The sequence below is a fragment of the Lissotriton vulgaris genome, chromosome 1_2 (genome assembly GCF_964263255.1).
Source record: "Lissotriton vulgaris chromosome 1_2, aLisVul1.2, whole genome shotgun sequence".
NCBI lineage: Eukaryota > Metazoa > Chordata > Amphibia > Caudata > Salamandridae > Lissotriton > Lissotriton vulgaris.
Window position 1 is genome coordinate 16482582 of NC_141686.1, and position 21060 is coordinate 16503641.

The following is a 21060-nucleotide window of genomic DNA, read 5'->3' on the forward strand; positions in this document are numbered from 1 at the left end:
AGCAACCGGTTGGAACTGGGCTATGCATGGAGCACCTTGTGTGCCCCAGGCAATGTCTTGAAGTATTCACTGAATGCAGCCCTCCCTGCGCCAATACACAAAACCCCTGTCTGGGGAGGTGCCAGCACCTCCCTGGACAAGAACCCTATTGTCCAGGCCTCCCCTGCCGGATTTTCGTCCCGCAACAGGAGGCCAGACTTGTGTCTGTGGCAGCAGCATCCATTTTGTGATGCTGAGGCTCTGTTTAACTTTAACCAGGTAAACCATTAACTACATGTCTTCTCCTTCTAGAAGGGTGAAATGCTATCCCCGCCTCCAGAATTGGTGGGGGGGGGGGGGGTATTTTAAAGTGTTTGACACCTTACACAACATGTTTTGATAAAGCCAAACCAAAGTTAGCATTAACCGCGAGGATTATAATGCACTTAAGAGTATATGGTATGGCTATATCATAGAACAGCTATAAGGAGATGGTTCCGAAAGCTGCAGAGGGGCTCAGCTCATGCTAGGGCACCCTCTCACATAAACCAAGCACTCTGTCTCCAGGATTGTCAAGGTCTACCACAGGACTGGCTTATAGGTGTATATGTGTCTATATGTAAAGGTAGATTTGGTATACTATATCTACGTAAGGGGTGATTACACCACCTTACCCAGGCTGTGTGAACAGACCTGTGGTGTCAGTTTGAAAGGCAAACCTGGGGTGGCACAATACATGCTGCAGCCCCTGGTAGGTCTAGGGTGCACCTATGCCCTGGGTACTATACTATACAGGGGCTCACAAGAGTGACCCAGTAACCAATCTGGTATGTACCTAAAGTACACTGTATCAATTTAAAGAGAGAACAGCTGGGCTGTGGGACTTATTAGCAGGCCCACAGCCACACTACAGTCGAAAACCAGAGAATCACAGCAAAAAGTGGGGGTGACCATAGGAAGCAGACCCTACAATCCTACAGTAGCAACATTGGCTCTGGTAAAAAGAGCTCACAAGCCTTCGAGAGGCTGCTTTTTGGTCAGTGCGTAACAAATCCTAATGCAGAATATTATCCAGAGGCAGATAGTACTCTTGTGCACTGCCTTGCCTTTCTTTGCTCTAGTGAATCCGACAAAGGACTGACAGTCCACCTGGTGTTTTTAGGTATGATCAATGTAAAAGCTGAGAGCCCTTTTTGGAACCAGCTGATGACGTCTCTGGAGGAGTGAGGCTGAGCAAAAAATCTGGGGAGGGTGATATTTTACGCAACACGAAATAGAGCCACTACAGAGGATTGCATTTCTAGCACCTGAACTGGGTAGAAAGTGGCTACATGAATATGGGACCCCCTCTAAATGTACTTTCAAGGTCAACGAAAGAGAGGAATACAATTACAATACAGAAGAAATGTTCCCTCTTGACCTAAATAATTCTACAAATTACAGTTTTTATACTGTAAACAAGAGTCTGCAAGACAAGATGACAACATATACTTTTTCACATTTGTGATTTTTATTTCTTTTTTTAGAAAAGTTTTTTTCTTATTTTTTACAGTATTTCTTTAAATTCATAATAGTCATTTTGCAAGAAAGACATAATTCATCATTTACACAATAAAATCCAAATATCATACAGAGAAAGGAAACTAATACACTCTCACATTTTCCTCATGCATACTCTTTCATACACTCTACATTCATTCTTTATTCTGTGTCTGAGGGGTCACAAGTTGTTATGTGATCAGTTTACGCAAGGTCGACGCGTTTTGGTGGGATGAGACCCCCATCCTCAGGACCTTTAGCAGAACAGACGATCTTTCCCAAGAAAATTATAAACTCTGTATGGATATCTGTAACAATAAATAACAGATCATGTATCTGTGACACTATCTTAAGTTCATATTTTATCTTACATTATAATTATACTACAATTGTTATAACTTTTTAGTCATCTTGTGGAGAAATCACAAAAGAACACAGAACACAGACTACATCATTACATTTTGTTATTTATTTATATCTTTTGTCGATGCTCCATCCTAGTATCAAACCAGCACTAATGTCTCTGTACAAATGCTAAATATTAATAAGGCTTACTATAGGGTTACAGAAGAAAAAGGTTTAGAGGCTGGGTCACAAGAAGATAGTGAGAAGGAGGAGATTAAAATGTGTGATTCTGACACATAATTAACCTACATGACTTATGGAGACAAGACAATTTAATTCCAATCAGAGTGGCGAGTTAGTTTGCACTCCATTAGTAATACATAATATTCTTACCCTGATAACAAGTTTAAGACAGATAGGAGCTTCAATTATGACTTCTTTTTATCAGCTTCTATACAGCAGAAAGTTCCTATAATAATATGTGCAAAATAAATATATGTTGTTTATCTCAAAACCTCTGGGAATATTGCTAGGTATAACTGCTGTTAGTTGTATTACAGCTTACCCAGGTAGCTTCTATCCGATGCCGATTTTTCCAGGTATGTGGGAGATGTTGTTAGTTACACCTTCACTGTTTTAATACGGTACCCATGAATTTCTAAAAAATATACGAGTAATACTTAGTCTAAAGCGGCAGTTCAGCAATAATCCCTTGATGTATCTCGAATAAATTCTCTATTTTCTCACTTAGTAGGAAGCATCTCACTAGTTTTTAATTTTACAGCTGAAAAGAAATAATCAAAGCCAAGAATCAGTAAGGTTCATCTCATGTTTGGAACAGCTAAATAGTGCTACAGACGCTATAGCCCTTAAGTTTCCATTTTAATTTGTTAAATTGGAAATCACAGTCAAATATGGATTAGGCAGAGTGTCCTCTTAGGAATCACGAGCGAACTACACATATTTTGCATCCACGGGTAAGATTAACATAGGCGCCTTTGATAACTGGGGTTGTATTACTTTACTTTCCCCCTTGAATAGTCATCAAAGGCGCCTATGTTAATCTTACCCGTGGATGCAAAATACGATCGATACAGCGCATGTGAATTTTAAGCAAACATGGGTTTATCTCCGGATTTTTATTGTTTCTTTATCAGACTTATTCATTTATCGAATTCCATCACGAATGAATTCTGTATAGAGATTCACTAAAATGAAACATCGAAAGCATTAAACCCCACTTAAAGATGGCACCCATGTTTAGCCCTTATTGAGTGCTTAGATACAACTGATTTTTCGAAGTCCGTAAAGAAAGTTACCTTTCGGAATATATTGAAGCCTCTGCAATTCAAAAAATTTCATCTGTTTAACTAACTAATTGAAATAACGAGATATTGTTATAAAACTCACTACAACTATTTAACACCACTGAGAAATGGCGCTTGGTTAGCATGCCATACTCCAATTGCGTAGTTAGACAATTGGCGCAAGAATTCAATATTTAAAAGAAGGACCAAACACACGTCCTTCCTCACCTACGGGATTACGAGCCGAGGCGTTGGGGTGTCCATGTCTTTCAATAACTAAGGTAAGCCAACTACTCGGACGGATGGCTTCTGAGTATCGTTATGCCAGTCAATTCCTATCGTCCCCAATTGGGGGTTTATTTCCGAAGAGGACGTAGTCTCGCTTTAATCTTGGAGACCTACGCTTCCTCATGAAGTACAGTTTGCTTCTAGTGAGTAACTGAAGCTCGGGAACTATTTGCTTCTAAACAGAAACCGGAGCTTGAAAATTGTATTAAAGGAGTTCCCGATTACAATGGGTTATGGCAATATAGAGGAATCTTTTTGATATAACAAGGGTACCTACGTGTAGTTCGCTCGTGATTCCTAAGAGGACACTCTGCCTAATCCGTATTTGACTGTGATTTCCAATTTAACAAATTAAAATGGAAACTTAAGGGCTATAGCGTCTGTAGCACTATTTAGCTGTACCAAACATGAGATGAATCTTACTGATTCTTGGCTTAGATTATTTCTTTTCAGCTGTAAAATTAAAAACTAGTGAGATGCTTCCTACTAAGTGAGAAAATAGAGAATTTATTCGAGATACATCAAGGGATTATTGCTGAACTGCCGCTATAACCTAGAAGGTTAGTCCCATCTCTTACTTGTAATATGCTAACGAACAGTTAGATACACGATCTTTTAGACAAAGTATTAATCGTATCTTTTTTTCAGAAATTCATGGGTACCGTATTAAAACAGTGAAGGTGTAACTAACAACATTTCCCAGGTACCTGAAAAAATCGGCATCGGATAGAAGCTACCTGGGTAAGCTGTAATTCAACTAACAGCAGTTATACCTAGCAATATTCCCAGAGGTTTTGAGATAAACAACATATATTTATTTTGCACATATTATTATAGGAACATTCTGCTGTATAGAAGCTGATAAAAAGAAGTCATAATTGAAGCTCCTATCTGTCTTAAACTTGTTATCAGGGTAAGAATATTATGTATTACTAATGGAGTGCAAACTAACAACTCGCCACTATGATTGGAATTAAATTGTCTTGTCTCCTTAAGTCATGTAGGTTAATGATGTGTCAGAATCACACATTTTAATCTCCTCCTTCTCATCTATCTTCTTGTGAGCCAGCCTCTAAACCTTTTTCTTCTGTAACCCTATAGTAAGCCTTATTAATATTTAGCATTTGTACAGAGACATTAGTGCTGGTTTGATACTAGGATGGAGCATCGACAAAAGATATAAAGAAATAACAAAATGTAATGATGTAGTCTGTGTTCTGTGTTCTTTTGTGATTTCTCCACAAGATGACTAAAAAGTTATAACAATTGTAGTATAATTATAATGTAAGATAAAATATGAACTTAAGATAGTGTCACAGATACATGATCTGTTATTTATTGTTACAGATATCCATACAGAGTTTATAATTTTCTTGGGAAAGATCGTCTGTTCTGCTAAAGGTCCTGAGGAAGGTGGTCTCATCCCACCGAAACGCGTCGACCTTGCTTAAACTGCTCACACAACAACTTGTGACCCCTCAGACACAGAATAAAGAATGAATGTAGAGTGTATGAAAGAGTATGCATGAGGAAAATGTGAGTGTATTAGTTTCCTTTCTCTGTATGATATTTGGATTGTATTGTGTAAATGATGAATTATATGTCTTTCTTGCAAAATGACTATTATGAATTTAAAGAAATACTGTAAAAAATAAGAAAAAAAACTTTTCTAAAAAAGAAATAAAAATCACAAATGTGAAAAAGTATATGTTGTCATCTTGTCTTGCAGACTCTTGTTTAAAGTATAAAAACTGTAATTTGTAAAATTATTTAGGTCAAGAGGGAACATTTCTTCTGGGTAGAAAGTGGTGCATGGTGGATTGACGGAGGGGCTTGCAGCTCGCTTAACCGATGTATCAACGAGCTGCGATGTTATGGCTACAAGAAATACTGTTTTGAGAGTAAGAAGTCGTAGAGGACTGCTTTGCAGAGGCTTAAAAGGAGCACATATGATGAATCTCAGAACTAAATTTAAGTCCCACTGGGGCATAACTGAAGGAGAAGAGGTAAACAAATGCTGTAAACCCTTAAGAAATGCATCTAATAAATGATGGCTGATTCAGCAACCATAAAAAAGGTCAAATGAGCTGACAGGTACCCTTTAACAGTGCACAAAACAAAGCCTTGCTGGGCAAGAGACAACACAAACAACACTGCTTCAGATAGCTAAGCTTGCAGTGGGTCAATCTGTTTAGTAATGCACCAGGCAACAAATGTTTTCCAGTCGCCGCTGTATGTAGATTTGTTTGGAGGACAACTCTGATGCCAAGATTACATCAACAACTTTGGGAGAGAGGATGTAGCATAACTGCTGAAGCAACCGACCTTGGAGCATCCTGTGATTCTGGACAAATCACTTCATCTGCCCACACCTAAAAAAAATAAAAACATGTGTGCTTGTATAATGTAACAGGTGCTCATGTAAAGCACTCAAATGCCTTCGGGTCGTGTTTGTGCTATAAATAACTGTAAAAAAGGTTCAACGTACTCAGCTTTTGCCACAAAATATCCAAGCAGAGGATATCAGGACATAGGACAGATGCTCATGCCCAGGAGTTCAAGATACTATACTCTCCGTGCCCAATCCAGGGCCACTAGTGTGACTTGGGCCCAGTCGGTGCTGATCTCCAAACTTCAAAGCAGGAGAGTTATCGGAGAAAAGGTGTACAGTTCACTTGAGGGGAATGCGTCACCTAGAGAGAAAAAGACTTTGGAAACTCCTATGTACAAAAGTGCTGACATTATGTTTCCTCAGCAGTGGCGAAAAGATTGAGCCAAGGTTCTGCACATTTGCAGAATAGGCTTAGCATTTCATCTGTATGTAACTGCCATTTGTGGTTGGTTGAGTTTTTCTGCTCTGACGTTCAAGGATCCTACAAGGTGGTGTGCCCCAAGCAACATCCCCTGGTGGTCTAGCAACATACTGAGACACAAAGCCTCCTGGCATTGAGTCCATGACCAGAACACACGCTGCTTGCTGCAGTAACACATAGCAATGGTGTTGTCAGCGAGCATCTGTACCAGTCTCTTTTTGATGTATGGCCCAGGACAAGGGAAGGCTTTCAACGCCAACCAGACAGCTCACAAATCCAGAATGATGTTGAGTTGGGCCTCCGCCAGAGCCCAGACTCCTCTGATCTCCACCTTTCCCAAGAGCCACCCCAAACCAGAAGCAATGCTTTGGTCACCATTGTCAGCCCTGAATGGGTTAGAGAGAGGGTCTGGCGCAAACCCAATCGCAGTCCCACAGCCATCACTGCAGATCTTTTGCAGTCTCCTTCAAAATCTGAACCTAATAGGCGATATCACCCAGGTGTTACACCCACTAGGACTTCAAATCCCACTGCAGAGCACACAGGTACCACCTGGGGTGCTTCATCAACAGGACATAGCTGGCCATCAGTCTCAGTAGCCCCAGCGTCATCCTTAATGAAATCCAGGACTGAGGTTGAAACATTGGGATAATAGCCCATAGGTCCTAATCTCTCTGCTCAGCCATGGCGGGGTGGGGTGGGGTGGTGGGGGGGGTTGCAAGTCAGGAACCTGCACATTGTCAGGGAAGGTTTGCACAGGTGTGACTGTGGCACATGGATTGTGAACCCCAACAATTTTAGTATGGAGATGGGTAGTGGGTGATACCTACTTAGGTTTAGCCTGCCTTCAACAGTCAGTCGTCGAGATAGGGGAAAACTTGCTCCCTGATCTTTGAAGGTGTGGTGCAGCCGTAGCCATCCACTTTCATGAAACACAAAGAGGTGCCGGCAAGGCATTCAGAGAGAATAGTGTACAGAAAATGCTTCTGGCCTGCTGGCAATGCAGGAATCACCTGTAGGCCTGTAGGACGGGGATGTGGAAATTAGTGCCACAGATGTTCAATGCTACTATCCAATCTCAAGGGTTGAGGGCAGACAAGATCTGAACCAGGGTGCGCATCTTAAACATGTCCTTACACAAAGAGATCTAAAATGGGAGAGAGGTCTCTGTCGTTTTTCAGCACCAGGAAGAAGTGGGAATAACAACCACCAACAACTTTCTCCTTTGGCCAGAAGAGCCTGCACTTCCTGCTGCAACAGGGAAAGATGGTCCTCTGTTATCCATTCTGAGGATGGTGGAAGGTGTGGTAGGAGTTCTAGGAAGGGTGAAGAGTAACCCTGCTGAAGAATTTGCCGGACTCACTTGTTCAAAGTCATCAGCTTCCAATCTGGTGGCAGAAAGTGTTGGATCTTACGTCTGGTAGGGTAGCTGTGTGCTGAGAATGATACACTAAAGAGGCGTGAGGGCTGCATCAGCTGGAGGGATGGAAGACTGGGCTATACAGAGTTCTTGTTGTCCATGTTGTATGTGGGTACCGCGGCAAAGAAGGGACTACCTTCTGCTGCATCTGTTGTCTGTACTGAAAGGCCCTTCCATAACTACACAGTGGGCAAATCTGTTGGTGCAGCTGGTGTGGGGGGGAGGACAGGACCACAGAGCACTCTGTGCTATCTCTAAAACACTCCAGGTCGTGAAACAATGATCGGCATGTCCATGAGATCAGCACCACAAGACTCTCAGGAGTGGAGTGCTAGTGAAGAAGTCTGGGTAGCCCAGGGCCAGGAAAAGGCACCTGGCAATTTGCCGATTAACAGGGAGCCCTGAACAGGGATCAAAGCTGTCTCCAAAGCTGTGTCTGTAAGAGCCTCAATGAAGGGAAGTGAGGGCTTAGAACTTGTCTGACCAGACTGAAGCATCTCAGTTAAGACGCTCCCTACTCTGTTCCTGAGTAGGGAGTTGAAGTTCAAGGCATTCTTCCACCCTGCGGACAACCATCATAAAGAAGGCACTTTCCTCCGTGGCAGGACAGTGGGGCAAAATCAATCCAGTGTCCAGGGAGGTGCCCAGACCATCGGCATCCAGGAGGTCTTCTTACCAATTGTCCTCATGGTGAGGCTGGGTGAACTCATTCCCAGCATCATAGCCACTGTTTTCCGAATCTCTGCCAAACAATTTGTGTAAAACATGAGCCCTTCTGAAGTGCAGGGATATCATATTGAAATCAACTGTATGATCCACAAGCTGCGGTTCCATGAGACAAGCGCTCAGCCATGGTAGAAATGGAGAAAGCGCAAACCTGGCGCAAGACAACACTATGGGTTGGCCATCGTTATCCAGTGTTGATGGTGCCAGCATCGGTGGGTCACACTTCGGTATGGGATCTGGCAACGGAGAGAGAGCTGATACCGAAGTTGGCCCAGGGCCCAGATTGAAACTATAGGGCAGTAATGGCACCAAGGGTGGCCCCATGGACAGAAGCCCAGTTGGGAGGCCTCTTGACTCTTTGGAGCCTAATGGAGTGCCATAGGGAACCGGTAACATGCCAAAAAAACCCTCACGGGCATCACAGAACAGTTCAATTTGCAGCATTTTTGCAGATGGATCGATCGGAATTTCAGATTGCCTTAGGATGAGTGTCAGAATCGGGTCTGAGGGACAGTAGCTTCTGGAGGGAGACCAGGAGGCGTGCTAATGCCCTTGCACCTTCTCAGGAGACCGAGAGTGATAGCAAAGGGCCGAGTACGAGTGGACTTTTTATGCTTTTCTTCAATGTACCCAAAGATTTTGACCGCAATGACGACCTGACGCTGAAACTACTGCAGGAGCAGGACCGGGATATCGCCTTACAGCTCAACCGGGTATGGTGTGCAGTGTTGCGGTGCATCTTGATGAACAGCTTTGCTTCCCGATCCCAGAAGATAGCTTTGGGGTGCTTCAAGGCACAGTCACTGCAGACCTTGGAGTCTTAGTTCAACTCCATACATAGTTGACAAATAACGTGTAGGTCTGTGACAGACATTTGTTTGCGTTAATTTCCACAAGGTTTAAAACCTAACACTTCCCTTTTACACTGCAGAAAAATGATTTTGAGGTAAAATTTGAAGTTGCTGTCTTGAAGAGATTAGGGATAGGTCTAGATCTGCGTCTGCTGGCACGGAAATTAAAAAAACTGACGTCACTGCACCTAGTTTGAGCTTGTCTGGGGGCCGATGCATCATTTCAGGAGCAGAACAACAGCGCTGTGGAGTAACACACCACCACTTATAGACATGCAAGTGTACTGCTCAAGATTTTTCTGGAACCAGTCTTACACCCGGGGGGATTTTCAGAAGGTGAGGAATCTGAGGTCAGAAATCTTTATCAGAAACTAGTTTACTATGTAACCTCAATTAATCAGTGTAATATATCTATAGAAATACATCTATAAGCATAATCTTGTCCTGGTCTCACTACAAAGGGAATAACTGAAAGTATGCAAACCTATGTATTATACAATGTGTTGCTACCTGGCAACTGACATGGAAAAGCATCTTGAAATCAAGATTAGCTGTACTTCATGAGGAGGATTTTCCTTCTCCCAAAATATGATTCTCTCAATGCTGGCGAAGACAAAATACATAATTAAGTGTGCAGGCAAAGGATTATTTTTCAAAAGAACGCATACATGGTAGAACAGGGAGAAGCTGTTTTGGATTTCTAAGTTAGGCATTGGACACAATATCTCTTTGGTGTATGCATGTGGGGTATTAGCCCAATTAATCTTAAGTAGTCACAGGTATATCGCTGGATGGCAAAAACAAAGATTCAACATCCAAAGTATTTAAACTACTAGGCTGTAATGATTCTGATATTGGCAAAAAGGGGAGATGGATTAAAACACAAACTTATCTACCATATTTACTAATTTACCTCTACTTCACTGATGTCATCAAATGACCCCAAAAGGAGACTGATTTCCAAATCTTGAACTTTGCACTCTAGAAGCAAATTGTGCCGTTCCAATCGTTTTTGTTCCAGTGATGTTTCAATTGATATTATTTCCTTCTGCATCTTTCCTATCTCTCTAAGAAGTAAACATCATAATATTATACTTTCTTAGAACGAGTTGCGAAAGCTGGATATACATAGCAGCATACTTTGTACATAATATGTGTTTATGCCTTCTCACAATAACTCAGTAAGGTTTCTTTTCGCACTGTAACAGACACAACTGATAACATTGGCTCAAATACATTTATTTGATGATATCTGGGTGGCATGAGGAACCTATTCTGACAAATGTAAATGTATGGCTCTTTTAATGCGTGGAACATTAGCATATATAAATGACACTTGTATAAGATGGTACATGTGCTTTTACCAACTCAAAATGTTCAAAATTATTGTCAGTTCTGGTATAGCGTCCATTATTAAAAATATTTAAAAAGCAGTTAGATCTTGAAATACATTAAAAGTAATTACATTGAAAAAAATAATTATTCCTACCCAATCCATCTTACTCAACCAAACAAACAAGTTACTTACCTTCGGTATCGATATATCTGTAAGAAACAGTAGTTAGTATTAGATACCTTACCTTAGAATATCCCCAGGCGTCAGACTGGATCCGGAAATTTTTGCGTAGCAGTACCCATGCGCGTCGGTAGGCGTCGTCCGCGGCTCCGCGTCCGTCGTCGGCACTGTGATGACATTGTCTGAGTACTTAGACTCCGCATCCGCGCGCTGACGTAAGTTCTTATACACAGCTTTTCTGCGCCAGAAACGCAGAGCCATGTTAAAAACCAACACTGGTGCCATTGAAACTAATGCCCTGAAAGGGGATGACCTTAACCCTAGATATCGGTTCGCAGAACGGGGAGGATGGGTGGGGCGGTAAGGAATCTAATACTAACTACTGTTTCTTATCTAATACTAACTACTGTTTCTTACAGATATATCGTTACCGAAGGTAAGTAACTTGCTCATCTGAAAGAAACATGTTAGTGTGAGAAGTTGGCCTGATATATGATGCTCACTGGTTCTAGTGATCACCTTGTATCAGTCCAAACAACCGTTATGTTGATTGGTTTTAAGTCCACCTTATAGACCAGCTATCCTAATGGTAGCATGGACAGAGCAGTCTTAGGCTAAACTCTGTTGGCATGTGAAGCCAGCTGTTTTACCACATATACTCCCTTGAATACCAGATGAAAGGACACCACACAGGTAGTTATGAAAATAAACAAGATATTTATTACTAACAAACACCTCTGGACTCTTTATGAGATCAGAGGGCTAAGCACATAACAATACTCTTCAGAAAAATACAATACGTCGCACAAATTACAATGGTGCCCTAGGGGCACGGCAAACCATATACCAAGTAAATGGTATAAGTAGAACGATAGAAGAAATGAGGATGCCCAGAGGCTGTAGAATCGCTGGGGCTACACTACCCTAACCTTAGGTAAGGAGCAGGAGGCCCATGGGACGCGTGTGCAGTGTTAGAACACACACGCGGGTTTCAATGCAAAGTCAATGGGCATGAACAATTTACAAAATAGGTGGGTAAGGACAGTTCCGACTGGTTGAGACTGAAACTACAGGATACCTGGACACTAGGAGAGTCAATCTACCTATGAGCACCGAAATGCTCTCGTTACCTCACAGGTGCATAGGTATGAAAGGGATTTGGTTTCCGCGTTCAAGTCAATGGAGCCTTGGAGAAAGATGCTGCAGGCGACCAGGAGGAAGATGTCCGGAGTGATCCAAGGGCGGATCGAAGAAGATGGAGACCTGAAAGCAGAGGGGACAGTGTTCACAGTCACTAGCCAGTGACCGGAGTGGAACCAGGAAGGAACCAGATGATGTTGTTGCGATCAGGTGATGAGGTGATGCTTGACTCTGCAGCCACGTGAACCAGGAGGCGTCTTCTATAACCAGGATGGAGGCACGAGCTGTCCCACGCAGTATCTCGCTGTCGGAGGTGTCTGTTCCAGGATCGGAGTCAACAGGCCTTGGCAAATGTAACCAACGCGGCAAGTGAAGATGGCGTCTGATGCGGACCAGGAGGGTCAGGGGTACTTCTCTTTTGGAAGGAAGCAAGGGCCAGTCTGGAGCAACCAGACCAGCGGTGTAGATTTCAAGGTTCGTCGTCTAGGAGGCCACTACCCAGCCGGCAAGTGACCAGATAACACGTCGAGTAGCAATCAAGCAGAAGGGCCCCACGCAGATCTCGTGGATGCTGGAGGGCTGGTCTTCGGTGCAGGTGCTGCTCGGGGCTGAGCCTTCTCAATCTCCAAAGCACTCACTCGAGGGTGCCTCAGAGGTCGTGCTGGAAGCGAAGTGCAGTTCTTCAAAGATAGCCGGTCTCACGTGTCTCATCGCACCCACAGGTCTCAGCTGTGCTGCAGATGTGGGTAGAGGTCTTAGAGGTCTGGGAGTCCGGGTCTCGTCGAGCTCTGAGGTCTGGTTCCGGCAGGAAGGACAACAAAGTTAACCGCTAGGACGCTTGATGGTGCCTGCTTGTGCAGGGTGGTCACTCCTTGGCCACAAGGGAGATTTCTTCATTCTTCTGTGGAGCAGAACGTCGAAGTCCAGAGTTTCGTCTTGTAAAGTTTCAATTCAGGATAATCTAATTTGGAATGGGACCAGCTTCTACCTTTATTCCGCTAAAAGGGGTCTGTACTAGTGAGTAGGTCCCTCCCATGGGTGGGACCAGGAAGGGGGTGGTTACACCCCCTATCCTTTGTCCGGTTTCGCGCCAGAGCTGGGGCTGGAGTGCCCCAGCAACTGGTTTGAACCGGGTATGCAGAGGGACACCTTGTGTGCCCCAGGCATGTCTCATTCCTTTCAGCCCTGCCTATCTGGATACACAAAGTCCTGTCTGGGGTGGTGCTGGCACTTCCCCAGGCAGGAAACCCTTTGTCCAGGCCTCCCTCGCTGGAAGGACTCCCAGCAGCAGGAGGTCAGACTTGTGTCTGTGGCAGCAGCATCCATTTTGTGATGCTGAGGCTCGGGTTAACTTTAACCGGGGTTACAGTTACATAAATGTCTTATCCCTCTAGAAGGGTGGAATGCTACCCCGTCGCCAGAAATGGCGAGGGGGTAGTATTCCAAAGCGTATGACACCTTACACGACATGTTTAGATAATGCTATGCCAAAGTTAGCAATAACCGCGAGGATTATAATGCGCTTAAGAGTATATGGTATAGCGTTATCATGGAACAGCTATAAGGACATGGTTCCGAAAGCTGCAGAGGGGCTCAGCTCATGCTAGGGCACCCTCTCACATAAACCAAGCACTCTGTCTCCAGGATTGATAAGGCCAGCCATAGGAGTGACTTATAGGAGTATACGTGTCCATTTTGGGGTTAGATATAGGTATACTATATCTACAGCAAAGAGTGATTACACCACCTTGCCCCAGCTGTGTTACCAGCCAGATGTGTCTGTTTAGATGGCCAGCCAGAGGTGGCATAATACATGCTGCAGCCCCTGGTAGACCTTGGGTGCACTTATGCCCTGGGTACCTATGGTACACTGTACAAGGACATACAAGAGTGATCCAATACCAATTGGTAAATGCACCTAAAGTACATGTGTGTTAATTTAGAGAGAGAACAGCTAGGCTGTGGGTCTGATTAGCAGGCCTACAGCCAGGGAAAGTCGTAAACCAGGGAAGCAAAAAGCAAAAATCTGGGGTGACCATAGGATTGCAGACCCTACTCTCCTACAGTTAGTATTAGATTCCTTACCTTAGAATAGATACCCCAGCAATACCAACCCCGGTGGTGGGTCTGCAAACCAATAATCACACCAGAAAGTCCTGTAGGACGGAACGGCCAAATAAGCCATCCCTCCGGACTTGGCTGTACAGGCAGTAGTGTCTAGCAAACGTGTGCAGCGAGGCCCACGTAGCTGCCTGACAGATGTCCTGCAAGGTGACTCCCCGGCCCAGGGCAGTAGTAGCCGCCGTGGCCCGAGTGGAATGGGCCCTCAGCCCAACAGGAGGCTCCTTCCTCGCCAAGGAGTAGCATGCCTTGATGCACAACACGACCCACCGAGAGATGGTCCGCTTGTGCACCGCCGGTCCCTTCTTAGCGCCCACGTTACCAACAAAGAGTTGGTCATCCACCCGGAACTGGCGAGTGCGATCCAAATAGAATGAGATCGCACGTTTTGGGGCCAGACGGTGGAGCTGCTCTTCCTCTTTTGAGGGATGCGGAAGCGGAAAGAAGGTAGGCAAAGTGATGGACTGCCCGATGTGGAAGGCTGTGACTACCTTGGGCAGGAAAGAGGGTCTTGTTTGCAACACAACCTTGTCCGGATGGACAGAAAGGAAAGGAGGTTTGGAAGAAAGGGCCTGGAGCTCACTCACCCTCCTGGCAGAGGTGATGGCAACCAGGAAAGCAGTCTTCAAAGTAAGAAGGCGGAGAGGACGGTTATGAAGTGGCTAAAAGGGAGCGCACATCAGATAGGTAAGTACAAGGTTCAAGTCCCACTGAGGCATCACGAAAGGGACAGGAGAGAACATGTGTGTGATGTCCTTCAAAAACCTATTTACAATCGGGGACTTGAACAAAGAAGGCTGATCAGGCAGCCGTAAAAAGGCAGAAAGGTAGCTCTTGATAGTGCCCAGAGCAGAACCCTGCTGGGCAAGAGAAAGAAGGAAGAGAAGAACCTCTGAAAGAGGGGCAGAGAGGGGATCCACATCCTCTGCTGTGCACCATGCCACAAATCTGTTCCACCTGCAGGCGTATACCGACTCTGTGGAGGGACGCCTGGCTGCCAGAATTACATTACAGACTTCAGGAGGCAAGTCAAATGGCCTCAAATGTCGCCGCTCAATTTCCAAGCATGGAGGTGGAGACTGGACAGGTTCGGGTGGAGGACCGTCCACTGCTGCTGCGACAGAAGGTCCTCCTGAAGAGGCAAACGAACCGAGGGATCGACTGACATACTGAGTAGATCGGGATACCAGTATCTTCGTGCCCAGTCTGGAGCCACAAGGATGACTTGGGCCCGGTCGCGCTTGATCTTCTTCAGCACCCTGGGCAGAAGTGGTAGTCAAGTCAAGTCAATAGATTTATATAGCGCGCTACATACCCAGAGGGTCTCAAGGCGCTTGAAGAAGGGTGGGGAATTACTTGTCAAATATCCACGTTTTGAGTTGCTTTCTGAATGCTAGGTGGTTCTGAGTAAGGCGAAGGTGAGTGGGAAGTGAGTTCCAAGTTTTGGCTGCTAGGTAGGAGAAGGATCTACCTCCCATGGTGGTTTTGTTGATGCGAGGTACAGTGGCAAGGGCTTGGTTGGAGGATCGTAGCTGGCGGGAGGGGGTGTAGAAGGATAGTCGTGTGTTGAGGCATTCGGGTCCGATTTCGTAGAGTGCTTTGTGTGCGTGGGTTAGGAGCCGGAAGGTAATCCTCTTATTGATGGGGAGCCAGTGGAGGTTTTTCAGGTGACCAGAGATGTGTTCTTTACGCGGGATGTCTAGTATGAGTCTGGCTGAAGCGTTCTGGATGCGTTGGAGTTTTTTCTGGAGTTTTGCGGTGGTACCGGCGTAGAGGGTGTTTCCGTAGTCCAGTCGGCTCGTGACCAGAGCGTGGGTGACCGGTTTTCTAGTTTCGGTGGGGATCCAACGAAATGTTTTTTTGAGCATGCGAAGAATGTTGAAGCAAGATGAAGAAACGGCGTTGACTTGTCTGTTCATCGAGAGTGAGGAATCCAGGATGACGCCCAGGTTCCGTGCGTGGTCCGTCGGGATGGGTGCTTTTCCAAGGGCCTCTGGCCACCAAGAGTCATCCCAGGCGGAGGGGGAGGTGCCTAGGATAAGGACTTCTGTTTTGTCTGAGTTCAGTTTCAGACGGCTGTGCTTCATCCATTCGGCTACTTCTTTCATTCCTTCGTGCAGGTTGGTTTTGGCCGTGTTAGGGTCTCTGGTGAGTGATAGGATCAGTTGAGTGTCATCAGCGTAGGAGATGATGTTGAGATTGTGTTGGCGAGCGATGGCCGCCAGGGGGCTCACGTATACGTTGAAGAGGGTGGGGCTGAGTGAGGATCCTTGTGGTACGCCGCAGATGACTTCAGTGGCCTCTGACTTGAATGGTGGAAGGCGGACTCTCTGGGTTCTTCCGGAGAGGAACGAGGTGATCCATTCCAGTGCTTTTCCTTGGATTCCGACGTTTCTGAGGCGTTGTAGAAGGGTGCTATGACAGACCGTGTCGAAGGCTGCGGAGAGGTCGAGGAGGATGAGGGCGACTGTGTCTCCATTGTCCAGTAGAGTTCGAATGTCGTCTGTTGCTGCGATGAGGGCGGTTTCAGTGCTGTGTTTGGCTCGGAAGCCGGATTGTGAGGAGTCGAGGGATTTGTTGGTTTCGAGGAAAGCGGCGAGCTGGTTGTTGACCGCTTTCTCGATGACTTTTGCCGGGAATGGAAGGAGTGAGATAGGGCGGTAGTTTTTGAGTTCGGTGGGGTCAGCTGTGGGTTTCTTCAGGAGGGCGCTGAGTTCGGCATGTTTCCAGCTTTCCGGGAAGGTTGCGGAGTTGAGGGAGCAGTTGATGACGTCTCGGAGGTGCGGTGCAATAATGGAGTCTGCTTTGTTAAAGATGTGGTGAGGGCAAGGGTCTGTGGGGGATCCTGAGTGGATAGAGTTCATCAGACGGATGGTGTCCTCAGTGGAGATGGGGTTCCAGTCATTGAGGATGTTCAGGGGGGGTGGGGGTCCTGCAGGGGATTGGGTGGGTTGGTCTCCAGGTTGGTTGTCGAAGCTGTTGTGGATGTCCGCAATTTTGTTGTGGAAGAATGAGGCTAGGGAGTCGCAGAGGGCTTGAGAGGGGGTGATGTCGTTGGAGTTGGCTGAGGGGTTGGTAAATTCCTTGACGATGTTGAATAGTTCCTTGCTGTTGTGGGCGTTGTTATCTAGACGGTCCTTGAAAGCGGCTTTCTTGGCATTTCGGATTAGTTGGTGGTGTATGCGGGTGGCGTTTTTGAAGGCGTCCTTGGTGCTGGTGGTTGGGTCTTTTTTCCAGGCCTTCTCGAGGGAGCGACAAAGTTTCTTGGATTTCTTAAGATCATCGTTGAACCAGGAGGCCTTCTTGCTGCCTAGTTTGATTTGTCGTTTTTTCAGTGGTGCTAGGATGTCGGCGCTGTTGGATAACCATTGGGTAAGGTTGGTGGCTGCTTGATCTGGGTTTGAGGAGTGGGCGGGGGGGTTTTGAAGAAGCGATGAGGAGATCTGGTCGATGGTGATTTTGTTCCAGTTTCTTTGCAGAGTGGGTTGGGGGTGGTTGTTGGATGTGGGCTTGTTGTAGGTGAAGTGAACGCAGCTGTGGTCTGTCCAAAAGAGAGCTGTGGTGTGGCTGAAGGAGACATGTTTGCTGGAGGTGAAGATAGGGTCGAGTGTGTGACCTGCGATGTGGGTGGAGGTGGTGACTAGTTGTTTAAGTCCGAGGTTTGCGAGGTTGTCCAAGAGGGTGGTGGTGTTGCGGTCGTTGTTCTTTTCAAGGTGAAAGTTGAGGTCTCCCAAAAGGATGTAGTCCTCGGAGGGGAGCGCGTGTGGAGTGATGAAGTCCGTGATGTCTTCACTAAATTGTGCGCGGGGTCCTGGTGGCCTGTAAAGGAGGGTGCATCTGAGTGTGGTCTTGGGGTCGATGTGGATCTGGAAGTGAAGGTGTTCAGAGTTGGCGAGATTGACGTCTGAGCTGGTTGAGATGCGGATGGATTTCTTATGGACGATAGCGATGCCTCCTCCTGTGTGGCCGGTGCGGTCCTTGCGAATGATCTTATAGCCTTCCGGGATGGCAATGGTGATGTCTGGGGCTGATGTGGAGTTCATCCATGTTTCTGTTAGGAAGGCGACGTCCGGAGAGATGGTGTCTAGTAGATTCCAGAGGTCAATGGCGTGCCTGTGGACCGAGCGGGTGTTGATGCATTGTAGGTGGTTGTGGTCGGATATCTGTTGTGTGTTCGTAGATGAGGAGTTGTTCTTGGTGCCGTCGAACTTGCAGGAGTTGCAGGAAAAGGGTCCATGGGTGTGTCCAGGGGCGGCTTGGACGCAGTTGGGGAGACGACCGGGGTTAAGGGCTAGGAGGGTGGTGGCATCGTAAGTAATGCGGGAGGGGAGGACATTACGAGGATGTAGGAAGGGGGAGGCTCTAGTTGGCGCAGTGCAACACTAGCGACAAGCAGGGACTCTCTCTTCCTCGTCAGGGCCGCGGGTTACCTTCCAGACAACCTCTGCTTACCCTCTAGGTAGTGTGGCTTAAGCAGTCGTAGGCTAATCTTTGGGGCACATAGGGTTAAACACTTGCAACAGTACACCTTTACAACCAACCCACCACACAACGAGACCAGACTGTATTCTTGTAAAAATATATATCTTTATATAGATTTTAAGCAGGCTTATGAATACAGTCAATAACTTTATGAAGACGGTTGCAGGTTACTTAATTCGGGTTACCACAGTTCTTATGGAAGTTCTCTTGAGGCCCGTAGGCCGGGGTTACTCAATGTTCTTGTGGAGCCGGCGGCTTCCAGGGGATCTGTCCCACGTCGCGTTGCCTTCCCGGGGTCGCTGATCGTTGCGGCTCTTCGGCCGAGCAGGTCACTGGTCGTCCGGGGCAGCGGTGTTCTGTGGCGGCAGGGTCCTTTCCTCGTCGTCCGCTCCGACCCTGGAGGCGGCGGCTGTGCGGTGGTGACAAGTGGCAGTACGGTCCCCAAGTGCAGGACGTACCCAGCCAAATGTCGGTGCAGCTGTGGGCTCACAGCTGGGCTGTCGGGCAGGCTTACCGACCTTGCGGATTCTCGTAGGGCAACTGTCCGTCTTTGCAGGTGAGTGATGGCTCGCTATGCCGTCACCTCGATAGCTCGGACCGGACGGGTCCTCCTTTGCTTTGCTCTCGGGCTCCCGGTGCAGTTGCGGTCACGGTGTTCGGGCCAGCGGCGGCTGGTCCTCACTTTGCTTCTGCTGTTGCTTTGGGCCCCGGTCACGGTGGTCGGGAGGATGTTGATGCCGTAGAGGAGATTCCTCCGTCGGTGCTGCGGCGATGGTCAGCACCCGCAGTCGCTTTCCAAGGGGTTAGCGTCCACTGGTCCTGGGACGCTGGTCAGGGGGCAAGTTCAGTTGCAAGCCCTTGGAGATCTCTTTGCAGAGTTTGGCACAAGTAGCACAACAGTCTTTTCGTAGTCTTATTGTCTTCCTCTCCTTCAGCAGCAAGGCACCAGACACAGGCAAGAGTCAGCACCCTTCCTTGTCTCTCACGGTCCTTCTCGTAGGGCAGAGTCTTTCTGTGGCCCAAACCGGATCTAATTTTCAAGGAGCAGGGCTCCTTCTTTTATAGGCCAATTCTTTTGTTCTCGCAGGCCAGGGGGGCCTTTGCATAGCCACTCTCAGTTCTGGAGCACCCCCGCGGGTGTACTCCGGCTTCTGCTTTCAGTGTGAGGGGCAGGCGCATCAGACGCCCCACAGGAGGTGGAGCCAGCATTGTCCGGACAGGAGTGGCCAGAGTACCTTGTTGATGGGGGCTTCGCCCTTCTTGGGCCAGGTGCCGGCAGAGTCATCCGCCGCTCCCCAGGAGGGTGGAGCCAGCATTGTGGAGGTCGAGCACAGTGACAGCTCGAGTCAAGAGGCACTCCTACCTCCCACTAAGGTGTAATCTGCGCATTCACCACCCGTCATCCCTCCAGCCCTGTCACTCACACATCCCAGACAGTCAGATACACACCAGCAGAGGCGGCTGAAATGGTTAAGCAAGCAAATGCTAACTTTCTAAAAAGTAGCATTTGCAAACCCAGGACACTGAAATAAACTTGACTACAAGAAATATCTCATTATCCTGAGTTCAGGCATACTAAACATGACTCACTACCATGCTCCTTGAGCCTGCGGGGATTATAGGGTGTAATAACCCTCGCAGCCCAGTCTGGCCTAATGGAGCAGGTAGCCTTCAGTAGTGAAATACGGTCTTCGTTGTAAGTCACTACTAGGACATGCCACGCACATCAGGGCTTGTCCTACCTTGCACCTACAACGCACCCTGCCCGCAGGCCTACCATAGGGGTGACTAATATGTATTCAAGGGAAGGGTCGGTGCTGGCAAGTGGGGACACTTGCCCAGCTAGCGTGACAGTACGAGACCGCACGCGGGTTCTGCAGTCGCAGTTCCCAGACACATCTTTACGGCTGCTTTGGTGGGTGGCGCAACCAGCGCTGCAGGCCCACCAGCAGTATTGGCATCTACAAGCCCCGGCACTCTCTCGTGCGCTTTACTAGGGACTAACAGTAAATCCAATGCACCAATCATGGATACCAATCGTATGTACAATTTACAGTAGGGAGCACTTGCACTGCGGCACGGATCAGCCGTGGCGCAGTGCCCTGAGTATCGGAAAACCAGCAAAACATCGGAGGCACATCAGCAAAAAGTGGAAGGGAGACTCACGCCAAGGTGCCAGGTCTAACATGTGTCCCCTCCAGCTGAAATGTGGGGGGAACTACCCTTCCCCAGGGAGTTCCACATCACTAAGGCGGAAAAATCTGGACAGACCGTCAGCGTTGGCGTGATCGGTGCCAGGGCGGTGTTCCACCGTAAAGTCCATACTCTGTAGAGAAATGGACCACCTCAACAGTTTCGGGTTCTCACCCCTCATTTGCATCAACCATCTGAGGGGCCTGTGGTCCGTCTGAACTCGGAAGTGAGACCCAAACAAGTAGGGTCTTAGCTTCTTCAGCGCCCAGACCACAGCAAATGCTTCACGCTCTATTGCACTCCACCTACTTTCCCGTGGAAGTAACCTCCGACTTATGAA

At 47.0% G+C, this 21060-nt stretch overlaps 1 protein-coding gene and 1 long non-coding RNA gene across 2 annotated transcripts in view; one reads left to right on the forward strand and one right to left on the reverse strand.

Moving 5' to 3' along the window:
• The window catches only part of SMC1B (structural maintenance of chromosomes 1B), a 2420665-nt gene that overhangs the window by 393436 nt on the left and 2006169 nt on the right, over window positions 1–21060 (reverse strand). The window contains exon 18 of the mRNA XM_086952745.1: window positions 10182–10335. Coding sequence (XP_086808871.1) covers window positions 10182–10335 — 154 coding nt within the window. The remainder of the gene's footprint in view (window positions 1–10181; window positions 10336–21060) is intronic.
• LOC147733850 (uncharacterized) lies at window positions 3410–5162 on the forward strand. Its single transcript, XR_015307519.1, has 4 exons — window positions 3410–3451; window positions 4107–4199; window positions 4296–4371; window positions 4806–5162. It is a non-coding gene; the product is annotated as an uncharacterized LOC147733850 (long non-coding RNA).